Below are 20,987 nucleotides of genomic sequence, written 5' to 3' on the forward strand. Positions count from 1 at the left end.
TGTACAGGTACGGTGATCGGTAAGCTGCACTGACAGCTGATGCTTAAAGTTAGAGGGGGGGTTCCAGTCATTGGCAGCAGAGACCTGGAAGGAAAGGCGGCCAAAGGAAGTGTTGGCTTTGGGGATGACCAGTGGAATATTCCTGCTGGAGTGCGTGCTACGGGTGGGTGTTGCTATGGTGATCAGTGAGCTGAGATAAGGCAGGGCTTACCCTAGCAAAGACTTATAGATGACCTGGAGCCAGTGGGTTTGGCGACGAGTATGTAGTAAGGACAAGCCAACGAGAGCATACAGGTCGCAGTGGTGGGTAGTACATGGGGCTTTGGTGACAAAACGGATGGCACTGTGATAGACTACATCCAGTTTGCTGAGTAGAGTGTTGGAGGCTGTTTTGTAAATGACATCGCCGAAGTCAAGGATCGGTAGGATAGTCAGTTTTACAAGGGTATGTTTGGCAGCATGCGTGAAGGAGGCTTTGTTTGTAGTCCACATATTCTAAGTCAGAACCGTCCAGAGTAGTGATGCTAGTCGGACGGGCGGGTGCGGGCAACAATCGGTTGAAGAGCATGAATTTAGTTTTACTAGCATTTAAAAGCAGTTGGAGGCCACGGAAGGAGAGTTGTATGGCATTGAAGCTCGTTTGGAGGTTTGTTAACACAGTGTCCAAGGAAGGGCCAGATGTATACAGAATGGTGTCCTCTGCGTAGAGGTGGATCAGAGAATCGCCTGCAGCAAGAGCGACACCATTGACATCATACAAAGAAAAGAGTCAGCCCTAGAATTGAACCCTGTGGCTCCACCATAGAGACTGTCAGAGGTCCGGACAACAGGCCCTCTGATTTGACACACTGAACTCTGTCTGAGAAGTAGTTGGTGAACCAGGCGAGGCAGTCATTTGAGAAGCCAAGGCTATTGAGTCTGCCGATAAGAATGCGGTGATTGACAGAGTCGAAAGCCTTGGCCACGTCGATGAAGATGGCTGCACAGTACTGTCTTTTATCGATGGCGGTTATGATATCATTTAGGACCTTGAGCGTGGCTGAGGTGCACCGCTGACCAGCTCGGAAACCAGATTGCATAGTGGAGAAGGTACGGTGGGATTCGAAGTGGTCGGTGATCTGTTTGTTTACTTGGCTTTCGAAGATTTTAGAAAGGCCGGGCAGGATGGATATAGGTCTATAACAGTTTGGATCTAGAGTGTCTCCCTTTGAAGAGGGGGATGACCGCGGAAGCTTTCCGATCTTTGGGGATCTCAGACCATACGAAAGAGAGGATGAACAAGCTAGTAATAGGGGTTACAAAAATTTCGGCGGATAATTTTAGAAAGAGATGGTCCAGATTGTCTGGCCCAGCTGATTTGTAGGGATCCAGATTTTGCAGCTCTTTCAGAACATCAGCTGTCATGATTTGGGTGAAGGAGAAGCGGGGGCGGGGGGTTCTTGGGCAAGTTGCTGCAGTGGGTGCTGAGCTGTTGGCCGGGGTAAGGGTAGTCAGATGGAAAGCATGGCCAGCTGTAGAAAAATGCTTATTGAAATGATTGATTATGTAGATTTATCGGTGGTGACAGAGTTTCCTAGCCTCAGTGCAGTGGGCAGCTGGGAGGAGGTGCTCTTATTCTCCATGGACTTTACAGTGTCCCAAAACTTTTAGGAATTTGTACTACAGGATGCAAATTTCTGTTAGGAAAGCTAAGGCTAGCTTTTTCAAACTGACTGAGTATGTTGGTTCCTGACTTCCCTGAAAAGTTGCATATCACGGGGGCTATTCGATGACACCACAGGATGTTTTTGTGCTAATCAAGGGCAGTTAAGTCTGGGGTGAACCAAGGTCTATATCTGTTCTTAGTTCTACGTTTTTTGAATGGGGCATGCTTATTTAATATGGCAAGGAAACCACTTTTTTAAAGAGCAACCAAGCATCCTCTACTTACGGGATGAGGTCAATATCCTTCCAGGATACCCGGACCAGGTCGATTAGAAAGGCCTGCTTGTAGAAGTGTTTTAGGGAGCGTTTGACAGTGATGAGGGGTGGTCGTTTGACCCCGGACCCATCATGCACGCAGGCAATGGTCGCTGAGATCCTGGTTGAAGACAAAGAGGTGTATTTAGAGGGCAAGTTGGTCAGGATGATATCTATGAGGGTGCCCATGGTTACGGATTTAGGGTTGTACCTGGTAGGTTCCATAATCATTTGTGTGAGATTGAGGGAATCTAGTTTAGATTGTAGGATGGCTGGGGTGTTAAGCATATCCCAGTTTAGGTCACCTAACAGTACGAACTCTGAAGATAGATGGGGGCAATCCATTCATATATGGTGTCCAGGGCACAGCTGGAGACTGAAGGGGGTCTATAGCAAGCGGCAACGGTGAGAGCCTTGTTTCTGGAATGGTGGATTTTTAAAAGTAGAACCTTGAATTGTTTGGGCACAGACCTGGATAGTATGACAGAACTCTGTAGGCTATCTCTGCAGTAGATTGCAACTCCGCCCCCTTTGGCAGTTTTATCTTGTCGGAAGATGTTATAGTTCGGGATGGAAATTTCAGGATTTTTGGTGGCCTTCCTAAGGCATGATTCAGACACGGCTAGGACATCAGGGTTGGTGGAGTATGCTAAAGCAGTGAATAAAACAAACTTAGGGAGGAGGCTTCTGATGTTAACATGTATGAAACCAAGGCTTTTACGGTTACAGAAGTCGACAAATGAGAGTGCCTGGGGAATGGGAGTGGTGCTGGGGGCTGCAGGGCCTGGGTTAACATCTACATCACCAGAGGAAGAGAGGAGGAGTAGGCTAAGGGTATGGCTAAAGGCTAAAAGAGCTGGTCGTCTGGTGCGTTCAGAACAGAGTAAAAGGAGCAGATTTCTGGGTGCGGAAGAATAGATTCAAGGTATAATTTACAGACAAGGGTATGGTAGGATGTGAGTACAGTGGAGGTAAACTAAAGGCATTGACTGACAAAGAGAGGTTTTGTCTCTAGAGGCACCAGTTAAGCCAGGTTAGGTCACCGCATGTGTGGGGGGTGGAACAGAAGGGATATCTAAGGCATATTGGGCAGGGCTAGGGCCTCTACAGTGAAATAAGACAATTACTAACCAAAACCGCAATAGACAAGGCATATTGACATTAGGGAGAGGCATGTGTAGCCGAGTGATCATAGGGTACAATGAGTAGCACTCTGAGTCAGGGAGCCAATTCCGTAGTCGCTGCTACGCTAGGCGAGCTGGAGACACGGCGATTCAGACTGCTAGCGGGCCGGGGATAACAGATGGGCATCCTGCGACGTCGCAACGGAAGAGCCTGTTGAAACCACCTCGGACAGTTACGACAGACCAGTCGTGATGGATCGGCAGGGCTCCGTGTCAGCAGTAAAGGGTCCAGGCCATTTGGCAAGAGGTTTTGTAGCCCAAGAATTGGCTGGTGGATCTCTTTGGCTAGCCGGGAGATGGGCCTAGCTCGAGGCTAGCTCCAGGCTAACTGGTGCTTGCTTCGGGACTGAATGGAAGCAAGTCCCCTCAGCGATGTTCCAACATCTGGTGGAAAACCTTCCCAGAAGAGTGGAGGCTATTGTAGCAGCAAAGGGGTGGGACCAACTCCATATTATCAAATGTTATTAGTCACATGCGCCAAGTACAACAGGTGTAGACCTTACAGTGAAATGCTTACTTGCGAGCCCCTAACCAACAATGCAGTTAATAAAAGTAACAAGTAATTAAAGAGCAGCAGTAAAATAACAATAGTGAGACTATATACGGGGGGTGGTAGTAGTACAGAGTCAATGTGCATGGGCACCAGTTAGTTGAGGTAATATGTCGGTGTGTATATGTATATTTTATTAAGTGACTATGCATAGATGATAACAGAGTAGCAGCGGTGTAATGCAAAAGATCTGCGTAGCCATTTGATTAGGTGTTCAGGAGTCTTATGGCTTGGGGGTAGAAGCTGTTTAGAAGCCTCTTGGACCTAGACTTGGCGCTCTGGTACCGCTTGCCGTGCGGTAGCAGAGAGAACAGTCTATGATTAGGGTGGCTTGTGTCTTCGATTTTTAGGGCCTTCATCTGACGCAGCCTGGTGTAGAGGTCCTGGATGGCAGGAAGCTTGGCCCTGGTGATGTACTGGGCCGTACGCTCTACCCTCTGTAATGCCTTGCGGTCAGAGGCCGAGCAGTTGCCCTACCAGGCAGTGATGCAACCTGTCAGGATACTCTCGATGGTGCAGCTGTAAAACCTTTTGAGGATCTGAGGACCCACGCCAAATCTTCTCAGTCTCCTGAAGGGGAATAGGTTTTGTTGTGCCCTGTTCACGACTGTCTTGGTGTGCTTGGACCGTGTTAGTTTGTTGGTATTGTGGACACCAAGGAACTTGAAGCTCTCAACCTGTTCCAGTGCAGCCCCGTTGATGAGAATGGGGACGTGCTCGGTTCTCTTTTTTTCCTGTAGTCCACAATCATTTCCTTTGTCTTGATCACATTGAGGGAGAGGTTGTTATCCTGGCACCACACGGCCAGGTCTCTGACCTCCTCCCTGTAGCCTGTCTCGTTGTTGTCGGTGATCAGGCGTACCACTGTTGTGTCATCGGCAAACTTAATGATGGTGTTGGATTTGTGCCTGGCCGTGCAGTCATGAGTGAACAGTGAGTACAGGAGGGGACTGGGCACGCACCCCTGAGGGGCCCCTGTGTTGAGGATCAGTGTGGCGGATGTGTTGTTACCTACACTTACCACCTGGGGGCGGCCCGTCAGGAAGTCCATGATCCAGTTGCAGAGGGAGGTATTTAGTCCCAGGATCCTTAGCTTATTGATGAGCTTTGAGGGCACTATGGTGTTGAATGCTGAGCTGTAGTCAATGAATAGCGTTCTCACATAGGTGTTCCTTTTGTTCAGGTGGGAAAGGGCAGTGTGGAGTGCAATAGAGATTGCATCATCTGTGGATCTGTTGGGGTGGTATGCAAATTGGAGTGGTTCTAGGGTTTCTGGGATAATGGTGTTGATGTGTGCCATGACCAGCCTTTCAAAGCACTTTATGACTTCAGACATGAGTGCTACGCGTTGGTAGTCATTTAGGCAGGTTACCTTAGTGTTCTTGGGCACGGGCACTATGGTGGTCTTCTTAAAGCATGTTGGTATTAAAGACTCGGACAGGGAGAGGTTGAAAATGTCAGTGAAGACACTTGCCAGTTGGTCAGCGCATGCTCGCAGTACACGTCCTGGTAATCCATCTGGCCCTGCGGCCTTGTGAATGTTGACCTGTTTAAAGGTCTTACTCACATCGGCTGCGGAGAGCGTGATCAGTCTTCTGGAACAGCTTGTGCTCTCATGTCAGTGTTATTTGCCTCGAAGCGAGCGTAGAAGTAGTTTAGCTCGTCTAGTAGGCTTATGTCACTGTGTAGATTTCAACTGTGCTTCCCTTTGTATTCTGTAATGGTTTGCAAGCCCTGCCACATCCGACGAGCGTCAGAGCCGGTGTAGTATGATTCGGTCTTAGTCCTGTATTGACGCTTTGTCTGTTTGATGGTTCGTCGGTGGGCATAGCAGGATTTCTTATAAGCTTCCAGGTTAGTGTCCCGCTCCTTGAAAGCGGCAGCTCTAGCCTTTAGCTCAATGTGGATGTTGCCTGTAATCCATGGCTTCTGGTTGGGGTATGTACGTACGGTCACTGTAGGGACAACGTCATCGATGCACTTACTGATGAAGCCAATGACTGATGTGGTGTACTCCTCAATGCCATCGGAGGAATCCTGGAACATATTCCAGTCTGTGCTAGCAAAACAGTCCTGTAGCTTAGCATCTGCTTCATCTGACCAGTTTTTTTTTAATTGATCTAGTAACCGGTGCTTCCTGCTTTAATTTTTGCTTGTAAGCAGGAATCAGGAGGATAGAATTATGGTCAGATTTGCCAAATGGATGGCGAGTAGGAGCTTTGTATGCATCTCTGTGTGTGGAGTAAAGGTGGTCCAGAGGTTTTTTTCCCTCTGGTTGCACATTTAACATGCCGAAAGAAATTTGGTAAAACTGATTCAAGTTTCCCTGCATTAAAGTCATCGATTTTATTCTCCAAAGATTGCACATTTGCTAGCAGAATGGAAGGAAGTGGGGGTTTATTCTATCGCCTACGAATTCTCAGAAGGCAGCCCGCTCTCTGGCCCCTTTTTCTCCGCCTCATCTTCACACAAATCACGGGGATCTGGGCCTGTTCCCGAGAAAGCAGTATATAGTCCCCGTCGGGCTCGTCAGACTCGTTAAAGGGGATAAAAGGATTCTGCCAGTCCGTGGTGAGTAATCGCAGTCCTGATGTTCAGAAGTTATTTTCGGTCATAAGAGACGGTAGCAGCATCGTTATGTACAAAATAAGTTACAAATAAATGAACAAAAAAACACAATTGGTTGGGGACACGTAAAACGTCTGCCTTCTTCTCCGGCACCATTTTACGCAATTAATGCCCATTATTTTGGAATGAGATCTTCCACGAGCAGGTGTCCACATACTTTTGGTCTGTAGTGCAGTTAAAACCTTTTTGGGATTGGGTTGATAGATTTACATGGAAATTAAGTTTATTTTCACCAGAAACCATTCTTGCTCCCATACACCTCTGACTTGATCAATCACACACTCCACTCTTGGTCATTTTGATATGGCTGGTTTGACAGGTCTTTGAGTGATGTTAGTAAGCATGTGATTAATCCCTTAATAAGTCCCCTCTGTGATGTTCCTGAGAGAATGTCACAGAGCTCAGAGTAGCACCTTCACAGGCTGTACATTGTCCCTCAACCTGGACTCTCCAAAGCCTGCTTGTCTTGGCTTCACTGCCAAGGAAAGGCATGGGGAAGGAATGAGAGGAGGGGAACAGTCTATATCCGTTCAATTGAACCGTCTCCATACCACTGCTGGGCAGTTTGATATGCCGAGGGTGTTTATTTGGTCATGAAGCCGACCCACACAACACTGTGTTTTCAGTTGTTGATGATGTTGGGAGGTGGGTGATGTATGTTGCATAGGAACATGTTACAGTAACTGCATTATAGCAGTGGTCACGTTGGAGCCTCTCTAGAGACGTACTCAGTCAGAATCACCTTTCCTAGAAAGGACACTGCTCCACAACTACATATTAAGACATCTACTGCTCTAGCTATACTGTGGGCTGATAACCCCTGAATTATTCAATCCACATGTCTAATACAGTGGTTTCAAACCTTGGGGTGGGATCCCCTGAAATTGAAATGGGGTCCCCTGAGAAAATCTGCAATCTTATCAAACAAATAAATAACCTTTTTTCTCTTCAAATGGGTGTAAAATACAACCTTTTAGTGTCAGCCTCTTACAATAACCTTTTACACTATGTTGGGACAGCCTGCGGGATGTAAAATTGAGTGAATATGAATACACAGCATTAAAGGGCTACTTTGTGATTTTGGCAATGAAGCCCTTTATCTTTTATTTTATTGAACCTTTATTTAGCTAGGCAAGTCAGTTAAGAACAAATTTTTATTTACAATGACGGCCTAGGAACAGTGGGTTAACTGCCTTGTTCAGAAGCAGAACAACAGATTGTTACCTTGTCAGCTCGGGGATTCGATCTAGCAACCTTTCGGTTACTGGCCCAACGCTCTAACCACCAGGCTACCTGCCGCCCCTTTGTATCTGTATCCAGTATAAAGGAAGTTAGAGGTACTTTCATGAGCCAATGCCAACTAGCGTTAGCGCAATGACTGGAAGTCTTATGGTATATGCTAGCACTGCAGTTACATAGACTTCCAGTCATTGCGCAAACACTAGTTAGCAATTGCACTAACGTTAGTCAGCAACTTCCTTCAAACTGCACGCAGAGACATACAAATGCTATCCATGAGTTCATCTGACTCTGAGGAAGTAGATAAAGGGTTTCATTGCCAGAATCCTGACGTTTCGCTTTAACTAGATATCATTTTCCCAAGTGGGGTCATCTGCATTTTCTAATGTCAATTTGGGGTTGTGTGCAGTGCCATTTTTGGAACGGCTTGTCTAATAGAACTATGTGTATAATGTGCCAATGAATACATTTACAACTAAATCATCCATGAGGGCTGATGGAACATACTGTAGTGGTGCCGTAAAGGTGACTGTCATGGAAAATGATTATCTATCTAGGCCAGTCATGTGGTATAATCTGTGTGTGTGTGTGTGACTCATATCTTTTGCGCTTGAGCGGTGTGTGTGTGTGTGTGTGTGTGTGTGTGTGTGTGCGTGCGAGTCCACAAACATGCCAGATACATTGTAACCACTCCCTTTTTTGATGGACTCTCATGAATGACTACTGTACATGACTCCCCATTGCAATCTCTTATATCCTTCCACAGACACGTGATGACTTTCTGGGGCAGGTGGATGTACCATTACACCAGATACCGGTGAGCCTAGTGCAAGGAAATTGTTTATTTAGCACTTGTATAATGTATGTGGAAACCAATTCTCCTAAATCAACATGTTTCCAATCCCACGTCTAAAGGAGTAGGATAGTCTCTGCTGTTTGGTGTTCCATGTTCTCCTTTAGATATCATTTGTTGGAGATCTTTACATAGTTACTTATCTTCACCAATGAACTGTCATAGGCACACTCATGTAAACATAAACACCCTCATGTCAGAGTCCTTTCCACAACGTTGTCCATAGTTATGGAATTACAGTCCTCCATGTTTGTTACTTTTGCCTTCCTTTTCATAGCATTTACAGCAGACCTACCTTACATCTGTCCACTGTCTATACAGGACTTGTTTACTGTTGATATACAGTTACTGCATGCGTAGATGTTATACAGCAAATATCTTTATAGAGAATTTCAACTGTTTAAATACTTTTTATTTCAGACAGAAAATCCTAACATTGAAAGGCCATACACATTCAAGGATTTTCTACTTCACCCGAGAAGGTTTGCATTATTTCATGATTATTCAAGCCGCTTATCCTACCTGGTTGAACATGGATTTACTTTGTGACATTTTCCTTGACATTTTTATCACATTCAGTCTCTTGGCATTGCATAAATTAATTTGAATTATATCTTGAGTTCCATTCCAGTGAGTTTACCTTTCTTTCCTGAGGTGTATAAATTAAGCTCAAATAGCTACATAAAGTACATATTGATTTTTTCCTTGGAGAAAGCTCAATTTCATATTTGAGTCGGTCACAATGATATATTGTTGGAATGACATTTATTGTGTGTCTGATATTTGATACACCTAAGAGGCTCACATTACTGTTATTTAGAGAGTGCACTGTTTTCCATGTATATTTTTTGTTAAGTGTTTACTTTTTGTTTTGATGCAGTCACAAATCCAGGGTCAAAGGTCATCTCCGTCTGAAGATGACCTACCTACCCAAAAACAACTCAGAGGATGCTGCAGAACAGACTGAAGACATGGATGTAAGACCGCCACCCAACCTGCCTCCTGCCCTCTTTGCCCCCTGACCCCCTGATATTGAATATTCCCACGCCGTCACCCCCCCCCCCCCCCCCCCCCCCCCTTCTTTGATTATGTCTAATCTACGTGCCTTGGCTGTTGCTCAGCCGGCGTGCTTCAGTATATACATGTAACAGCATATTGGTGCTCAGAGCCAGGAGAAAAGACACCAGGCTCGTTTTACCAGTGTCAAGCCAAGATGGCTGATTGCCTGCCATCTCCATCCTGATGTAGTTATTGATAAAACCAGCCAGTCATCATTCTTGAACATGCTTAATGTAAGCAGTGGCTAGGAACACCATGTCCAAAAGGCCAATCTATATTTGTCTCACCATGGGTCCAGGGCCTTTAATGAATATGCTGACATCTTCCTTAGAATGATTTGAAGCCAAACTTCAGTAAAGTATGGGTCCCTATGCTTGCCACTGAATTTTCTGAGTAGTGGCCAAGACATTGTTTGACTTGAACAAACATGTAGAGGATTTGGGCAATGTTGACATCTGCATGTGCCATGTTGTGTAACAGTTTTTTGTTGTTGTGCAGCCTAGCTGGGAGTTTTTAGAGGGCCAGGACATGTCCGGTCCCAGGCACAACCACCTGCTGCCTGCAATGCCCCCTGGCTGGGAGGAGAGGCAGGACAACCTGGGCAGGACCTACTATGTCAACCACGAAACCAGGACCACACAGTGGCACAGGCCCATTGTACAGTAAGTCTGGGGTTCTCCTGTCATGTCTTTATTCTGACAGCTTGAACTCAATCTAGCGTTATTTTAACACATTGGTAGTATTGGAATACAGTAACACCTGGTTGGTCAAGAGATGAAAAGTTGAGTGTGTGTGTGTTTCCCTATGTAGAGACAGTCAGGTAGAGGCAGAGCAGAGGCAGAACATCCACATGGAGGCGCAGCACGCCTTCACCGCCCGCAGGCAGATCTCTGACCAAGAGGACTCCAACGACAGACAACAAGAGTCAACTGAGGTTATTTTCAAGTCAATCGAAATTCAATTAATGTATTGAAAAATTCACATTTAAAGTTAAGTCACTTTAAATTCAAATGTAATTACAGTTATTCTCCTGAATTTGATATTGAAATGGAGACGGTGTTCTGTTATATCCTTTTGCGGTCTCTGGTATATTATGAAACAACCGTATGTGGTGTGCGGTCCAACTATACGACCTACGTAAGATATATAGGTCCAGACCTATAAGGACCATATCTTACAACCATGTTTTCTGGTCCTAGCCCCTCTTTAGAGGCTGCTAACTGAGCAAATTACTAAATGTCAGAATAGTCCAGAGTGGCCCTTAACAGGATCAGGGTGTTCCTGGAAGTGTGCCCCCCCCCCCCAAAAAAAAAGATTGCCCTACTGAAATCATATCACATGTCAGTTTTATGTAATAACGTCACTCCGTGGCAGAATAAGCAGGCCAGAACTGTTTTCTTAGCTCACAACCAGATGAGAAGACAATGACTTAACACCATCAAGACATCCTTCAGAACAGATGGTAAACTCTTCATGTGTCTTGTTTCCTGTCTGCTCCAGAGCTGGGAAATCATAACAGAGGATGAGTCCACCTTCTACAACAGCCAGCGCTCCCCCCCTCCACCCCACTCCCCCCTGGAGTTTCACTCCTTCTGTGACGAGCTCAGTCGCCTCCAGGCCTCGGGTGTCACATCCGGCAACCGACGTACCTCCCTCCAGGTGAATAATTTACTGGCCAGCGCTGACTGGGCTCCCGTTACCAATCGGCCGACACCCAAAGCCAGACTGGGGATACGCTTCCTTAACAGGGTCCTTCCACAGTTCCAAGAAGGGACTGAAACACACTGTGTTAAAACAACACACTGTGTTAAAACAACACACTGTGTTAAAACAACACAGCTGTAATCAGTCCCTCCAGTATTTCGCAGGGATTTTTGGTGATATTCAAAAATGATAGATTTTGCTACGACAATTCTAACATTTTACATGGCAATATGCAAATGTTTTATCTGTGTGGCTTGATTGAACCATATTATGCAGTAAATGGGCACTGCTGATTGGTTGAAATTGCAAGCCCTTGCATAATATTAAAGAAATGTAATGCAATTACGGAATCCTTGAGGGACTGTACTATTTTAGTATTAGGCGGGTATTAGTGCCTGTCTAGAGCTGGAGAATATGTGCCTATTAACACGTGTATGGGTAATGACTGTGGTTTCTGTTGTCTTGCTCTCTTCAGCTACAGGGCCCTTCCAGTCATTCAAGTCACTCCAGTCGGAGAGGCAGTGCCCAGACTCTGACAGTAGAGGAGCACCCTGTTCATCCTGTGGTCAGTCATTCAAGTCACTCCAGTCGGAGAGGCAGTGCCCAGACTCTGACAGTAGAGGAGCACCCTGTTCATCCTGTGGTGTGTGTTACGTTCTCTGAATCCCCTGTGCCCGCCCACACACACACACACACACACACCGCATCACAGGGAAGCACAGCACTCCTGTATTACAGTAGTATTTGTGGGATAGGGTCATCTGAGCTCAGCTTCAGCATGTAAGTCTGGCTTCCATAGTTTTCCCAGGTGATATAAGAACAGTGAGAATGCAGTCATCAGGTTTGAACATGTAGCTCAGTGATTCAGAGGAAGTTATTGTTCTATTCACTTGAGGTATTGTATGGATTGTTTGATGCCTCTCTCTTTTTATGTTGTTCAATAGTTGTTAGCAACCTCAGCGGGGCTGCCTCCAGGCTGGGAGGAGAAGCAGGATAGTAAGAGCAGACCCTACTACGTCAATCACAACAGCAGGATAACCACTTGGACACGGCCACTCATCCAGGTAGGCTGCATTCCTCCTTTTGCTCTCACTTTCTCTCAAACCACAGTGCACTAAAGAAGTATTCAAAGTCATGTGAAAAGCCAATCAGGACCCACTTAACTTGTGTAGATACAGTGCCATTGGAAAGTATTCAGACCCCTTGACTTTCCACATTTTGTTACGTTACAGCCCTATTCTTCAAATGATTCGTTTTTTTCCCTCATCAATCGACACAATACCCCATAATGACGAAGCAAAAACAGGTTTCTAGAAAGTTTTGCTAATTTATAAAAAAAAAAACATATTACATTTACATAAGTATTCAGACCCCTTACTCAGTACTTTGTTGAAGCACCTTTGGCAGCGATTACAGCATTGAATACTCTTGGGTAGGACGCGACAAGCTTGGCACACCTGTATTTGGGAGGTTTCTCCCATTCTTCTCTGCAGATGCTTTCAAGCTCTGTCAGGTTGGATGGGGAGTGTCGCTGCACAGCTATTTTCAGGTCTTTCCAGATATGTTCGATCGGGTTCAAGTCCAGGCTCTGGCTGTTCCACTCAAGGACATTCAGAAACTTGTCCTGAAGCCCTATGTTGTCTTGCCTGTGTTCTTAGGGTCGTTGTTCCAGTCTGAGGTCCTGTCATGTGCCTTTTACTGAGGAGTGGCTTCTGTCTGGCCACTCTACAATAAAGGCCTGATTGGTGGAGAGATGGTTGTCCGTCTGGAAGTTTCTCCCATCTCCACAGAGGAACTCTAGAGCTCTGTCAGTGACAATCAAGGCCCTTCTCCTCTGACTGTTCAATTTGGCCTGGCGACCAGCTCTAGGAAGAGTCTTGGTGGTTCAAAACATCTTCCTTTTAAGAATGATGGAGGCCACTGTGTTCTTGGACCTTCAATGCTGTAGAAATGTTTTGGTATCCTTCCCCAAATCTGTGCCTCAATACAATCCTGTCTCTGTACTCTACGGACAATTCCTTCAACCTCATGGCTTGGTTTTTGCTTTGACATGCACTGTCAACTGTGGAGCCTTTTATATAGACAGGTGTGTGCCTTTCCAAATCATGTCCATTCAATTGAATTTACCACAGGTGGACTCCAAGTTGTAGAAACTTGAGGTCAAGGATGATCAATGGAAATGGGATGCACCTGCGCTCAATTTCGAGTCTCATAGCAAAGGGTCGAAATACTTATGTAAAAAAAGGTATTTCTGTTTTCACTTCGTCATTATGGGGTATTGTGTGTAGATTGCTGAGGATAATTTGGTATTTAATCCATTTTAGAATACGGCTGTAACGTAACAAAATGTGGAAAAAGTCAAGGGGTCTGAATACTTTCCGAAAGCACTGTAGATAATGTTGATGTAGGATCCAGTTCACCCTCCTTTCAGTATATCAATAGTGTTAATCTTCGTCTCTCCTTCCATGGTCCAGATAACCTCAGACGCAGCAGCCCAGGCTGTTCTGTCCCAGAACACCACTGTGTACCAGCCCCCCATGCTCTCTCCTGAGGGCTCCCCCCAGCACTCCCCCGGCTCACAGAGGGAGTGTGGCTTCATGCCGGCGGGCTGGGAGGTCCGCAATGCCCCCAACGGAAAACCCTTCTTCATCGACCACAACACTAAGACCACTTCCTGGGTGAGAGAGCAAGCACCTGCATACCACCACTCTTAAAAGGACATGCAGTACCAGTCAAAAGTTTGGACACACCTACTCATTAAAGGGTTTTTCTTTATTTGTATTATTTTCTACATTGTAGAATAATAATGATGTCAAAACTACGAAATAACACATATGGAATCATGTAGTGACCAAAAAAGTGTTAAACCAATCAAAATATATTTCATATTAGAGATTCTTCAAAGTATCCACCTTTGCCTTGATGAGGCACAGTCTTGGCATTCTCTCAACCAGCTTCATGAGGAATGATTTTCCAACAGTCTTGAAGGAGTTGGCGCATATGCTGAGCACTTGTTGACTACTTTTTCCTTTACTCTGCGGTCCAACTCATCCCAAACCATCTCAATTGGGTTGAGGTCGGGTGATTGTGGATGCCAGGTCATCTGATGCAGCACTTCATCACTCTCCTTCTTGGTTAAATAACCCTTACACAGCCTGGAGGTGTGTTTGGGTCATTGTCCTGTTGAAAAACAAATGATAATCCCACTAAGAGCAAACCAGATGGGATGGCGAATTGTTCCAGAATGCTGTGGTAGCCATGGTAGCCTTGAATTCTAAATAAATCACTGACAGTGTCACCAGCAAAGCACCCCCACACCATCACACCTCCTCCATGCTTCACGGTGGGAACCACACATCCGGAGATCATCCGTTCACCTATTCTGCGTCTCACAAAGACACGGAGGTTGGATCCAAAAATCTCACATTTGGACTCATCAGACTAAAGGACAGATTTCCACCGGTCTAATGTCCATTGCTCGTGTTTCTTGGCCCAAGCAAGTCTCTTCTTCTTATTGGTGTCCTTGAGTAGTAGTTTCTTTGCAGCAATTCGACCAGGAAGCTCTGATTCACACATTCTCCTCTGAACAGTTGATGTTGAGGATGTGTCTGTTACTTGAACTCTGTGAAGCATTTGTTTGGGCTGCAATTTCTGAGGGTGTTAACTCTAATGACCTTTTCTGCAGCAGAGGTAACTCTGGTTCTTTCTTTCCTGTGGCGGTCTTCATGAGAGCCAGTTTTATCATAGCGCTTGATGGTTTTTGTGACTGCACTTGAATTAGCTTTCAAAGTTCTTGACATTTTCTGTATTGACTGACCTTCATGTCTTAAATTAATGATGGCGTGTCGTTTCTCTTTGTTTATTTGAGCTGTTCTTGCTCTTGAATTTGACCAAATAGGGCTATCTTCTGTAACCACCCCTACCTTGTCACAACACAACTGATTGTCTCAAACGCATTAAGAAGTTCCACAAATTAACTTTTACCAAGGCACACCTGTTAATTGAAATGCATTCCAGGTGACTACATCATGGAGCTGGTTGAGAGAATGCCAAGAGTGTGCAAAGCTGTCATCAAGGCAAAGGGTGGCTACTTTGAAGAATCTCAAATATAAATAATATATATATATATATATATATATACTGCTCAAAAAAATAAAGGGAACACTTAAAAAACACATCCAAGATCTGAATGAAATAAATAATCTTATTAAATACTTTTTTCTTTACATAGTTGAATGTGCTGACAACAAAATCACACAAAAATAATCAATGGAAATCCAATGTATCAACCCACGGAGGTCTGGATTTGGAGTCACACTCAAAATTAAAGTGGAAAACCACACTACAGGCTGATCCAACTTTGATGTAATGTCCTTAAAACAAGTCAAAATGAGGCTCAGTAGTGTGTGTGGCCTCCACGTGCCTGTATGACCTCCCTACAATGCCTGGGCATGCTCCTGATGAGGTGGCGGATGGTCTCCTGAGGGATCTCCTCCCAGACCTGGACTAAAGCATCCGCCAACTCCTGGACAGTCTGTGGTGCAACGTGGCGTTGGTGGATGGAGCGAGACATGATGTCCCAGATGTGCTCAATTGGATTCAGGTCTGGGGAACGGGCGGGCCAGTCCATAGCATCAATGCCTTCCTCTTGCAGGAACTGCTGACACACTCCAGCCACATGAGGTCTAGCATTGTCTTGCATTAGGAGGAACCCAGGGCCAACCGCACCAGCATATGGTCTCACAAGGGGTCTGAGGATCTCATCTCGGTACCTAATGGCAGTCAGGCTACCTCTGGCGAGCACATGGAGGGCTGTGCGGCCCCCCAAAGAAATGCCACCCCACACCATGACTGACCCACCGCCAAACCGGTCATGCTGGAGGATGTTGCAGGCAGCGGAACGTTCTCCACGGCGTCTCCAGACTCTGTCACGTCTGTCACATGTACTCAGTGTGAACCTGCTTTCATCTGTGAAGAGCACAGGGCGCCAGTGGTGAATTTGCCGATCTTGGTGTTCTCTGGCAAATGCCAAACGTCCTGCATGGTGTTGGGCTGTAAGCACAACCCCCACCTGTGGACGTCGGGCCCTCATACCACCCTTATGGAGTCTGTTTCTGACCGTTTGAGCAGACACATGCACATTTGTGGCCTGCTGGAGGTCATTTTGCAGGGCTCTGGCAGTGCTTCTCCTTGCACAAAGGCGGAGGTAGCGGTCCTGCTGCTGGGTTGTTGCCCTCCTACGGCCTCCTCCACGTCTCCTGGTAGCGCCTCCATGCTCTGGACACTACGCTGACAGACACAGCAAACCTTCTTGCCACAGCTCGCATTGATGTGCCATCCTGGATGAGCTGCACTACCTGAGCCACTTGTGTGGGTTGTAGACTCCGTCTCATGCTACCACTAGAGTGAAAGCACCGCCAGCATTCAAAAGTGACCAAAACATCAGCCAGGAAGCATAGGAACTGAGAAGTGGTCTGTGGTCTCCACCTGCAGAACCACTCCTTTATTGGGGGTGTCTTGCTTATTGCCTATAATTTCCACCTGTTGTCTATTCCATTTGCACAACAGCACGTGAAATTTATTGTCAATCAGTGTTGCTTCCTAAGTGGACAGTTTGATTTCACAGAAGTGTGATTGACTTGGAGTTACATTGTGTTGTTTAAGTGTTCCCTTTATTTTTTTGAGCAGTGTAAAACATATATATATATTTTTTTTTATTTTTTTTTAAATGTTTTACACTTTGTTACTACATGATTCCATATGTGTTATTTCATAGTTGTGTTGTCTTTACTATTATTCTACAATGTAGAAAATAGTACAAATAAAGAAAAACCTTGAATGATTAGGTGTGTCCAAACTTTTGACTGGTACTATATATGTAGTTTTTCTTGATCAGGTCACATGATCAAGAAATACCCCCAGGTCCTACCTATAGGGTCTAGTCACGCATCATCATGGCCAGAATGACCAATTATCCACTGGACAATACTGCCATTCTCACTGCTCCTTCCTGTTTGTGTGACTTATTTCATGTTTATCTGGCTGATAACAGGAAGACCCCAGGTTGAAGATTCCTGTGCACATGAGGAGGAGACCTTCGCTAGACCCAACTGACCTCGGGCCAATGCCGGTAAGCTTTACAATGATATCATACCCAATAATAGCATTCAAAGAAGGCAATCAGCAGCCCAGTTTCATGAGCCTCTTAAAGTTGAAAGTTGCTGAGTGAATGGTTGATTTTAAGGGAAAAAATTATGTGAGTAATGTTTGTGCTACCCTTATCTTAGCCTGGCTGGGAGGAGAGGGTCCACAGTGATGGGAGGATATTCTACATAGATCACAGTATGTATGACATGTACTACAATTTGTCAAAATGAGTGAAAAATGCATACGCCTACTACCAATGCTGAATAAATCTGATGTATTTTCAGACACGAAGAACACACAATGGGATGACCCCAGACTGCAGAATTCAGCCATAACTGGACCAGTAAGTATAGACGATATTTAAAAAAGTTATAGTTAGAGATTTTTATTTATTAGATTCCGGTAGAGTAATTTTAGGGATGCAATATGGCCCATTCTCTTTTTGGAGTCAGGTTTTCCAGGTTGGCCATAAAACCAAATAATTCATCATGTTTTCATAATTGATTTCCAGTCATTGGATCTCCCCATCCTTGTCTATTCTAGGCTGTGCCTTACTCCAGAGACTATAAACAGAAGTATGAATACTTCCGGAAGAAGCTGAAGAAACCGGTAAGCATTGTTTTTCCGAAGACAGGGAATCATTGTAATTACTGAAGGCCCTATGCTCTTAATGTTCTGTTATTACAGCTAAACCTCACAAATAGGTCAGATATACAGCATATTCACACTGTAAAAGCCTATCTTGTCTTTCTCTCAATCATCCTCAAAATATCTTCTATGACATTTAGTCCAGCTACATCCCCTGACCTGATGTCCACTCATTCAGCATGCTCTATTTCCAATTCCAGGCTGACATCCCCAACCGCTTTGAGATGAAGCTCAGGCGGAACACCGTGCTAGAGGACTCCTACAGACGAATCCTGTCAATCAAGAGGGCCGACTTCCTGAAGGCGCAGCTATGGGTGGAGTTTGAGGGAGGGAAGGGCTTGGATTACGGGGGCGTGGCCAGGGAGTGGTTCTTCCTAATCTCCAAGGAGATGTTCAACCCCTATTATGGGCTGTTTGAGTATTCTGCAACGTGAGTCTCGATTTGAATGTGTTAGAATTCCATTTTCAGGCAAGGAAAAATGGAACAGGCCCTCAATGGGGCTGTTAGTGAATAACATCTCTGACAGAATTATGAATCATTTTAATTAGGGGATATGTTCTGGAATGGATCAGAGAAGGATTTGGATGGCTTTAGAGCTGTGTTAAGTTTCTCCTCTGCATGTTCTGGGGCAGGGACAACTACACTCTGCAGATCAACCCAAACTCAGGCCTCTGCAATGAGGACCACCTGTCCTACTTCAAGTTCATTGGCCGTGTGGCAGGCATGGCTGTCTACCATGGAAAGCTGCTGGACGGTGAGTCTCACTGCTGGTGATTTCACTCATGAACTTTGTCTGTTAAAAGTTCATTAATTCGTATAATAGTAGTGTGACACGAGTGGGTGTGTGTAGAGAAACTAAGAGCTGAGGACAGCTCTATGCTAGGGCCACAAGGATTAGGTGTGTTGAACAGATCCTGACATGTTATTTTTTTTTTAGCCTTCTTCATCAGGCCTTTCTACAAGATGATGTTGCAGAAGCCCATTACTCTACAGGACATGGAGTCTGTGGTAGGTACCTAATACTATCTAGATTACTCTCACATCTTCCCATCACCTAATCCGATAGTAGAGACAAGATAAATCAGACGCCTAAAACAGCAGTGTTTCACCATAAGTGGTAATGGTGTTTGTGTGTTGTTATTTCAGGACAGTGAGTACTTCAACTCTCTGAAGTGGATATTGGAGAATGACCCGATAGACCTGGATCTGAGGTTCACCATAGACGAAGAGCTCTTTGGACAGGTGGGGCCTGCTTCCTATTTGTTGATTGGCACAAGTATTTTCTATCTTGTGCCTATTGAGTGAAGGGGTTAAAATCAATGCTAAGTGGTACTCGGGTATCAGTCATGCTGACATCACATTTCCTCCTATTTAGACACACCAGCATGAGCTGAAACCCGGAGGATCTGAAATGGTAGTCACCGATGACAACAAGAAGGAATACATCCAGTAAGCACCAGAGCCCTCTGCTGGTAGAAAGAGGAAACATGCCACATACACACTGCCATGTAGTGCTGGTTACTTGTAGGTGACCCACAAGTCACATATTTGGCCTTAGAAGGGTTTGCAAATGGACAATTAAACAACCACCCACCACATAATGTCTGCATCATTAGATAAATTAGAAATTATTAGGGCTTTTGAATGCTTCCATTTAAAAATAAACATTTTCTTTCAGTCTTGTCATGTAGTGGAGGTTCGTGAACAGGATACTGAAGCAGATGACCGCATTCAAGGAGGTAAACACTAGGTTTTATTGAGATGTTGTGATAAGATTGAAAGAAATGGTTGACTTACTGCATGTTCCTCTCTCTTGTCTTAGGGATTCTATGAGTTGATACCCCAGGATCTCATCAAGATCTTTGACGAGAATGAGCTGGAGGTGGGTGTCATTCCTATCACTAAGAGATGTATAGATGACTGAGAGCCTGTCTTTCCAGATCGTTGAGTGATGTTCTGTCTGTTTTTTTCCCTCTCTAGCTCCTGATGTGTGGCCTGGGAGACGTGGATGTGAACGACTGGAGGGAGAACACCAAGTACAAGAATGGCTACTGTCCCAACCAGCCTGTCATCCTGTGGTTCTGGAAGGTAAGAGGAAACTCCACCACTAGAGCAGAAGCCTCTTGATTCTAGAGTGTTTTTGTTAGGGATGCACGGTTTATTGGTGACCATATCGGTATCGGACGATAATTGGTTAAAAATATTATGTCGATCTCTGTCTGATGTGGAGACAAAGTATCCGCAATTAGTGGCGGTGACAAACTGAGCGGTCTGTGGCATATTTTTTTAGTTGGGTGACGCAACTTGAAGAAAAACTCTTCCTTTGAATTTGGCTTTAGCGTCCAAATAGTTTGAGCTATTAGCTATTATTAGCTCATTCCTGAAAGCGAAACTCCCAGGAACACATTGGATATCAGTAAATATCTGATATCGGCCCAGAATTTCCACATCGGTGCATCCTTAGTTTTGGGGTGAATTCTCAATATTCATTCCAACTATTTGAATGATATTTTGTCATTCTCAGACTGTTCTGCTGATGGATGCAGAGAAGCGTATCCGCCTGTTGCAGTTTGTGACTGGCACCTCCAGGGTCCCAATGAATGGCTTTGCAGAGCTCTACGGTGAGTCCTCTTCTCTACTTCTCTGTATTAAGACTCATTTGTATAATACAGGGTACATTCTAGGTATGTTTTTAACCATTTCGTCATTACATAGATTGATATGAACTTTGAAACATGGATTCTGAGTTGTAACCAGAGGTGTTTGTATATGATTCTCTCCTCCTAATCTTGTTTTATGTTATGACATCACAGGGTCTAACGGACCACAGCTGTTTACCATTGAGCAGTGGGGAACACGAGACAAAATACCTAGAGCCCACACATGGTGAGTAACTAACAATACAGCAGTTTGGCTAATAGTCCTACCTGATTACTGCAACAAATGTGCATTTGAATTTGGTTCTATTTTACCGTCTTCAGCTTCAACCGGCTGGACCTGCCTCCCTATGAGTCG

General features: G+C 45.0%; 1 protein-coding gene across 3 annotated transcripts in view; it reads left to right on the forward strand.

The window, feature by feature from the left end:
* The window catches only part of LOC106587433 (E3 ubiquitin-protein ligase NEDD4), a 35,651-nt gene extending 15,591 nt beyond the window's left edge, over positions 1 to 20,060 (forward strand). The window contains exons 2-22 of one of the 3 annotated variants that reach the window (XM_014175822.3): positions 8,327 to 8,377; positions 8,834 to 8,895; positions 9,294 to 9,390; positions 9,971 to 10,134; positions 10,283 to 10,406; positions 10,973 to 11,131; positions 11,652 to 11,819; positions 12,121 to 12,240; positions 13,651 to 13,854; positions 17,229 to 17,306; positions 17,464 to 17,518; positions 17,608 to 17,666; positions 17,867 to 17,932; positions 18,172 to 18,401; positions 18,605 to 18,726; positions 18,910 to 18,980; positions 19,119 to 19,214; positions 19,348 to 19,421; positions 19,651 to 19,711; positions 19,795 to 19,854; positions 19,953 to 20,060. In XM_014175822.3, coding sequence (XP_014031297.2) covers positions 8,327 to 8,377; positions 8,834 to 8,895; positions 9,294 to 9,390; positions 9,971 to 10,134; positions 10,283 to 10,406; positions 10,973 to 11,131; positions 11,652 to 11,819; positions 12,121 to 12,240; positions 13,651 to 13,854; positions 17,229 to 17,306; positions 17,464 to 17,518; positions 17,608 to 17,666; positions 17,867 to 17,932; positions 18,172 to 18,401; positions 18,605 to 18,726; positions 18,910 to 18,980; positions 19,119 to 19,214; positions 19,348 to 19,421; positions 19,651 to 19,663 — 2,013 coding nt within the window. In that variant the 3' untranslated portion in view covers positions 19,664 to 19,711; positions 19,795 to 19,854; positions 19,953 to 20,060. The other 2 variants (XM_082969509.1, XM_014175826.3) reach the window with 2 other exon arrangements.
* The last annotated feature ends 927 nt before the right edge of the window (positions 20,061 to 20,987 follow it).

Source organism: Salmo salar, chromosome 26, assembly GCF_965601325.2.
Source record: "Salmo salar chromosome 26, fSalSal1, whole genome shotgun sequence".
Lineage (NCBI taxonomy): Eukaryota > Metazoa > Chordata > Actinopteri > Salmoniformes > Salmonidae > Salmo > Salmo salar.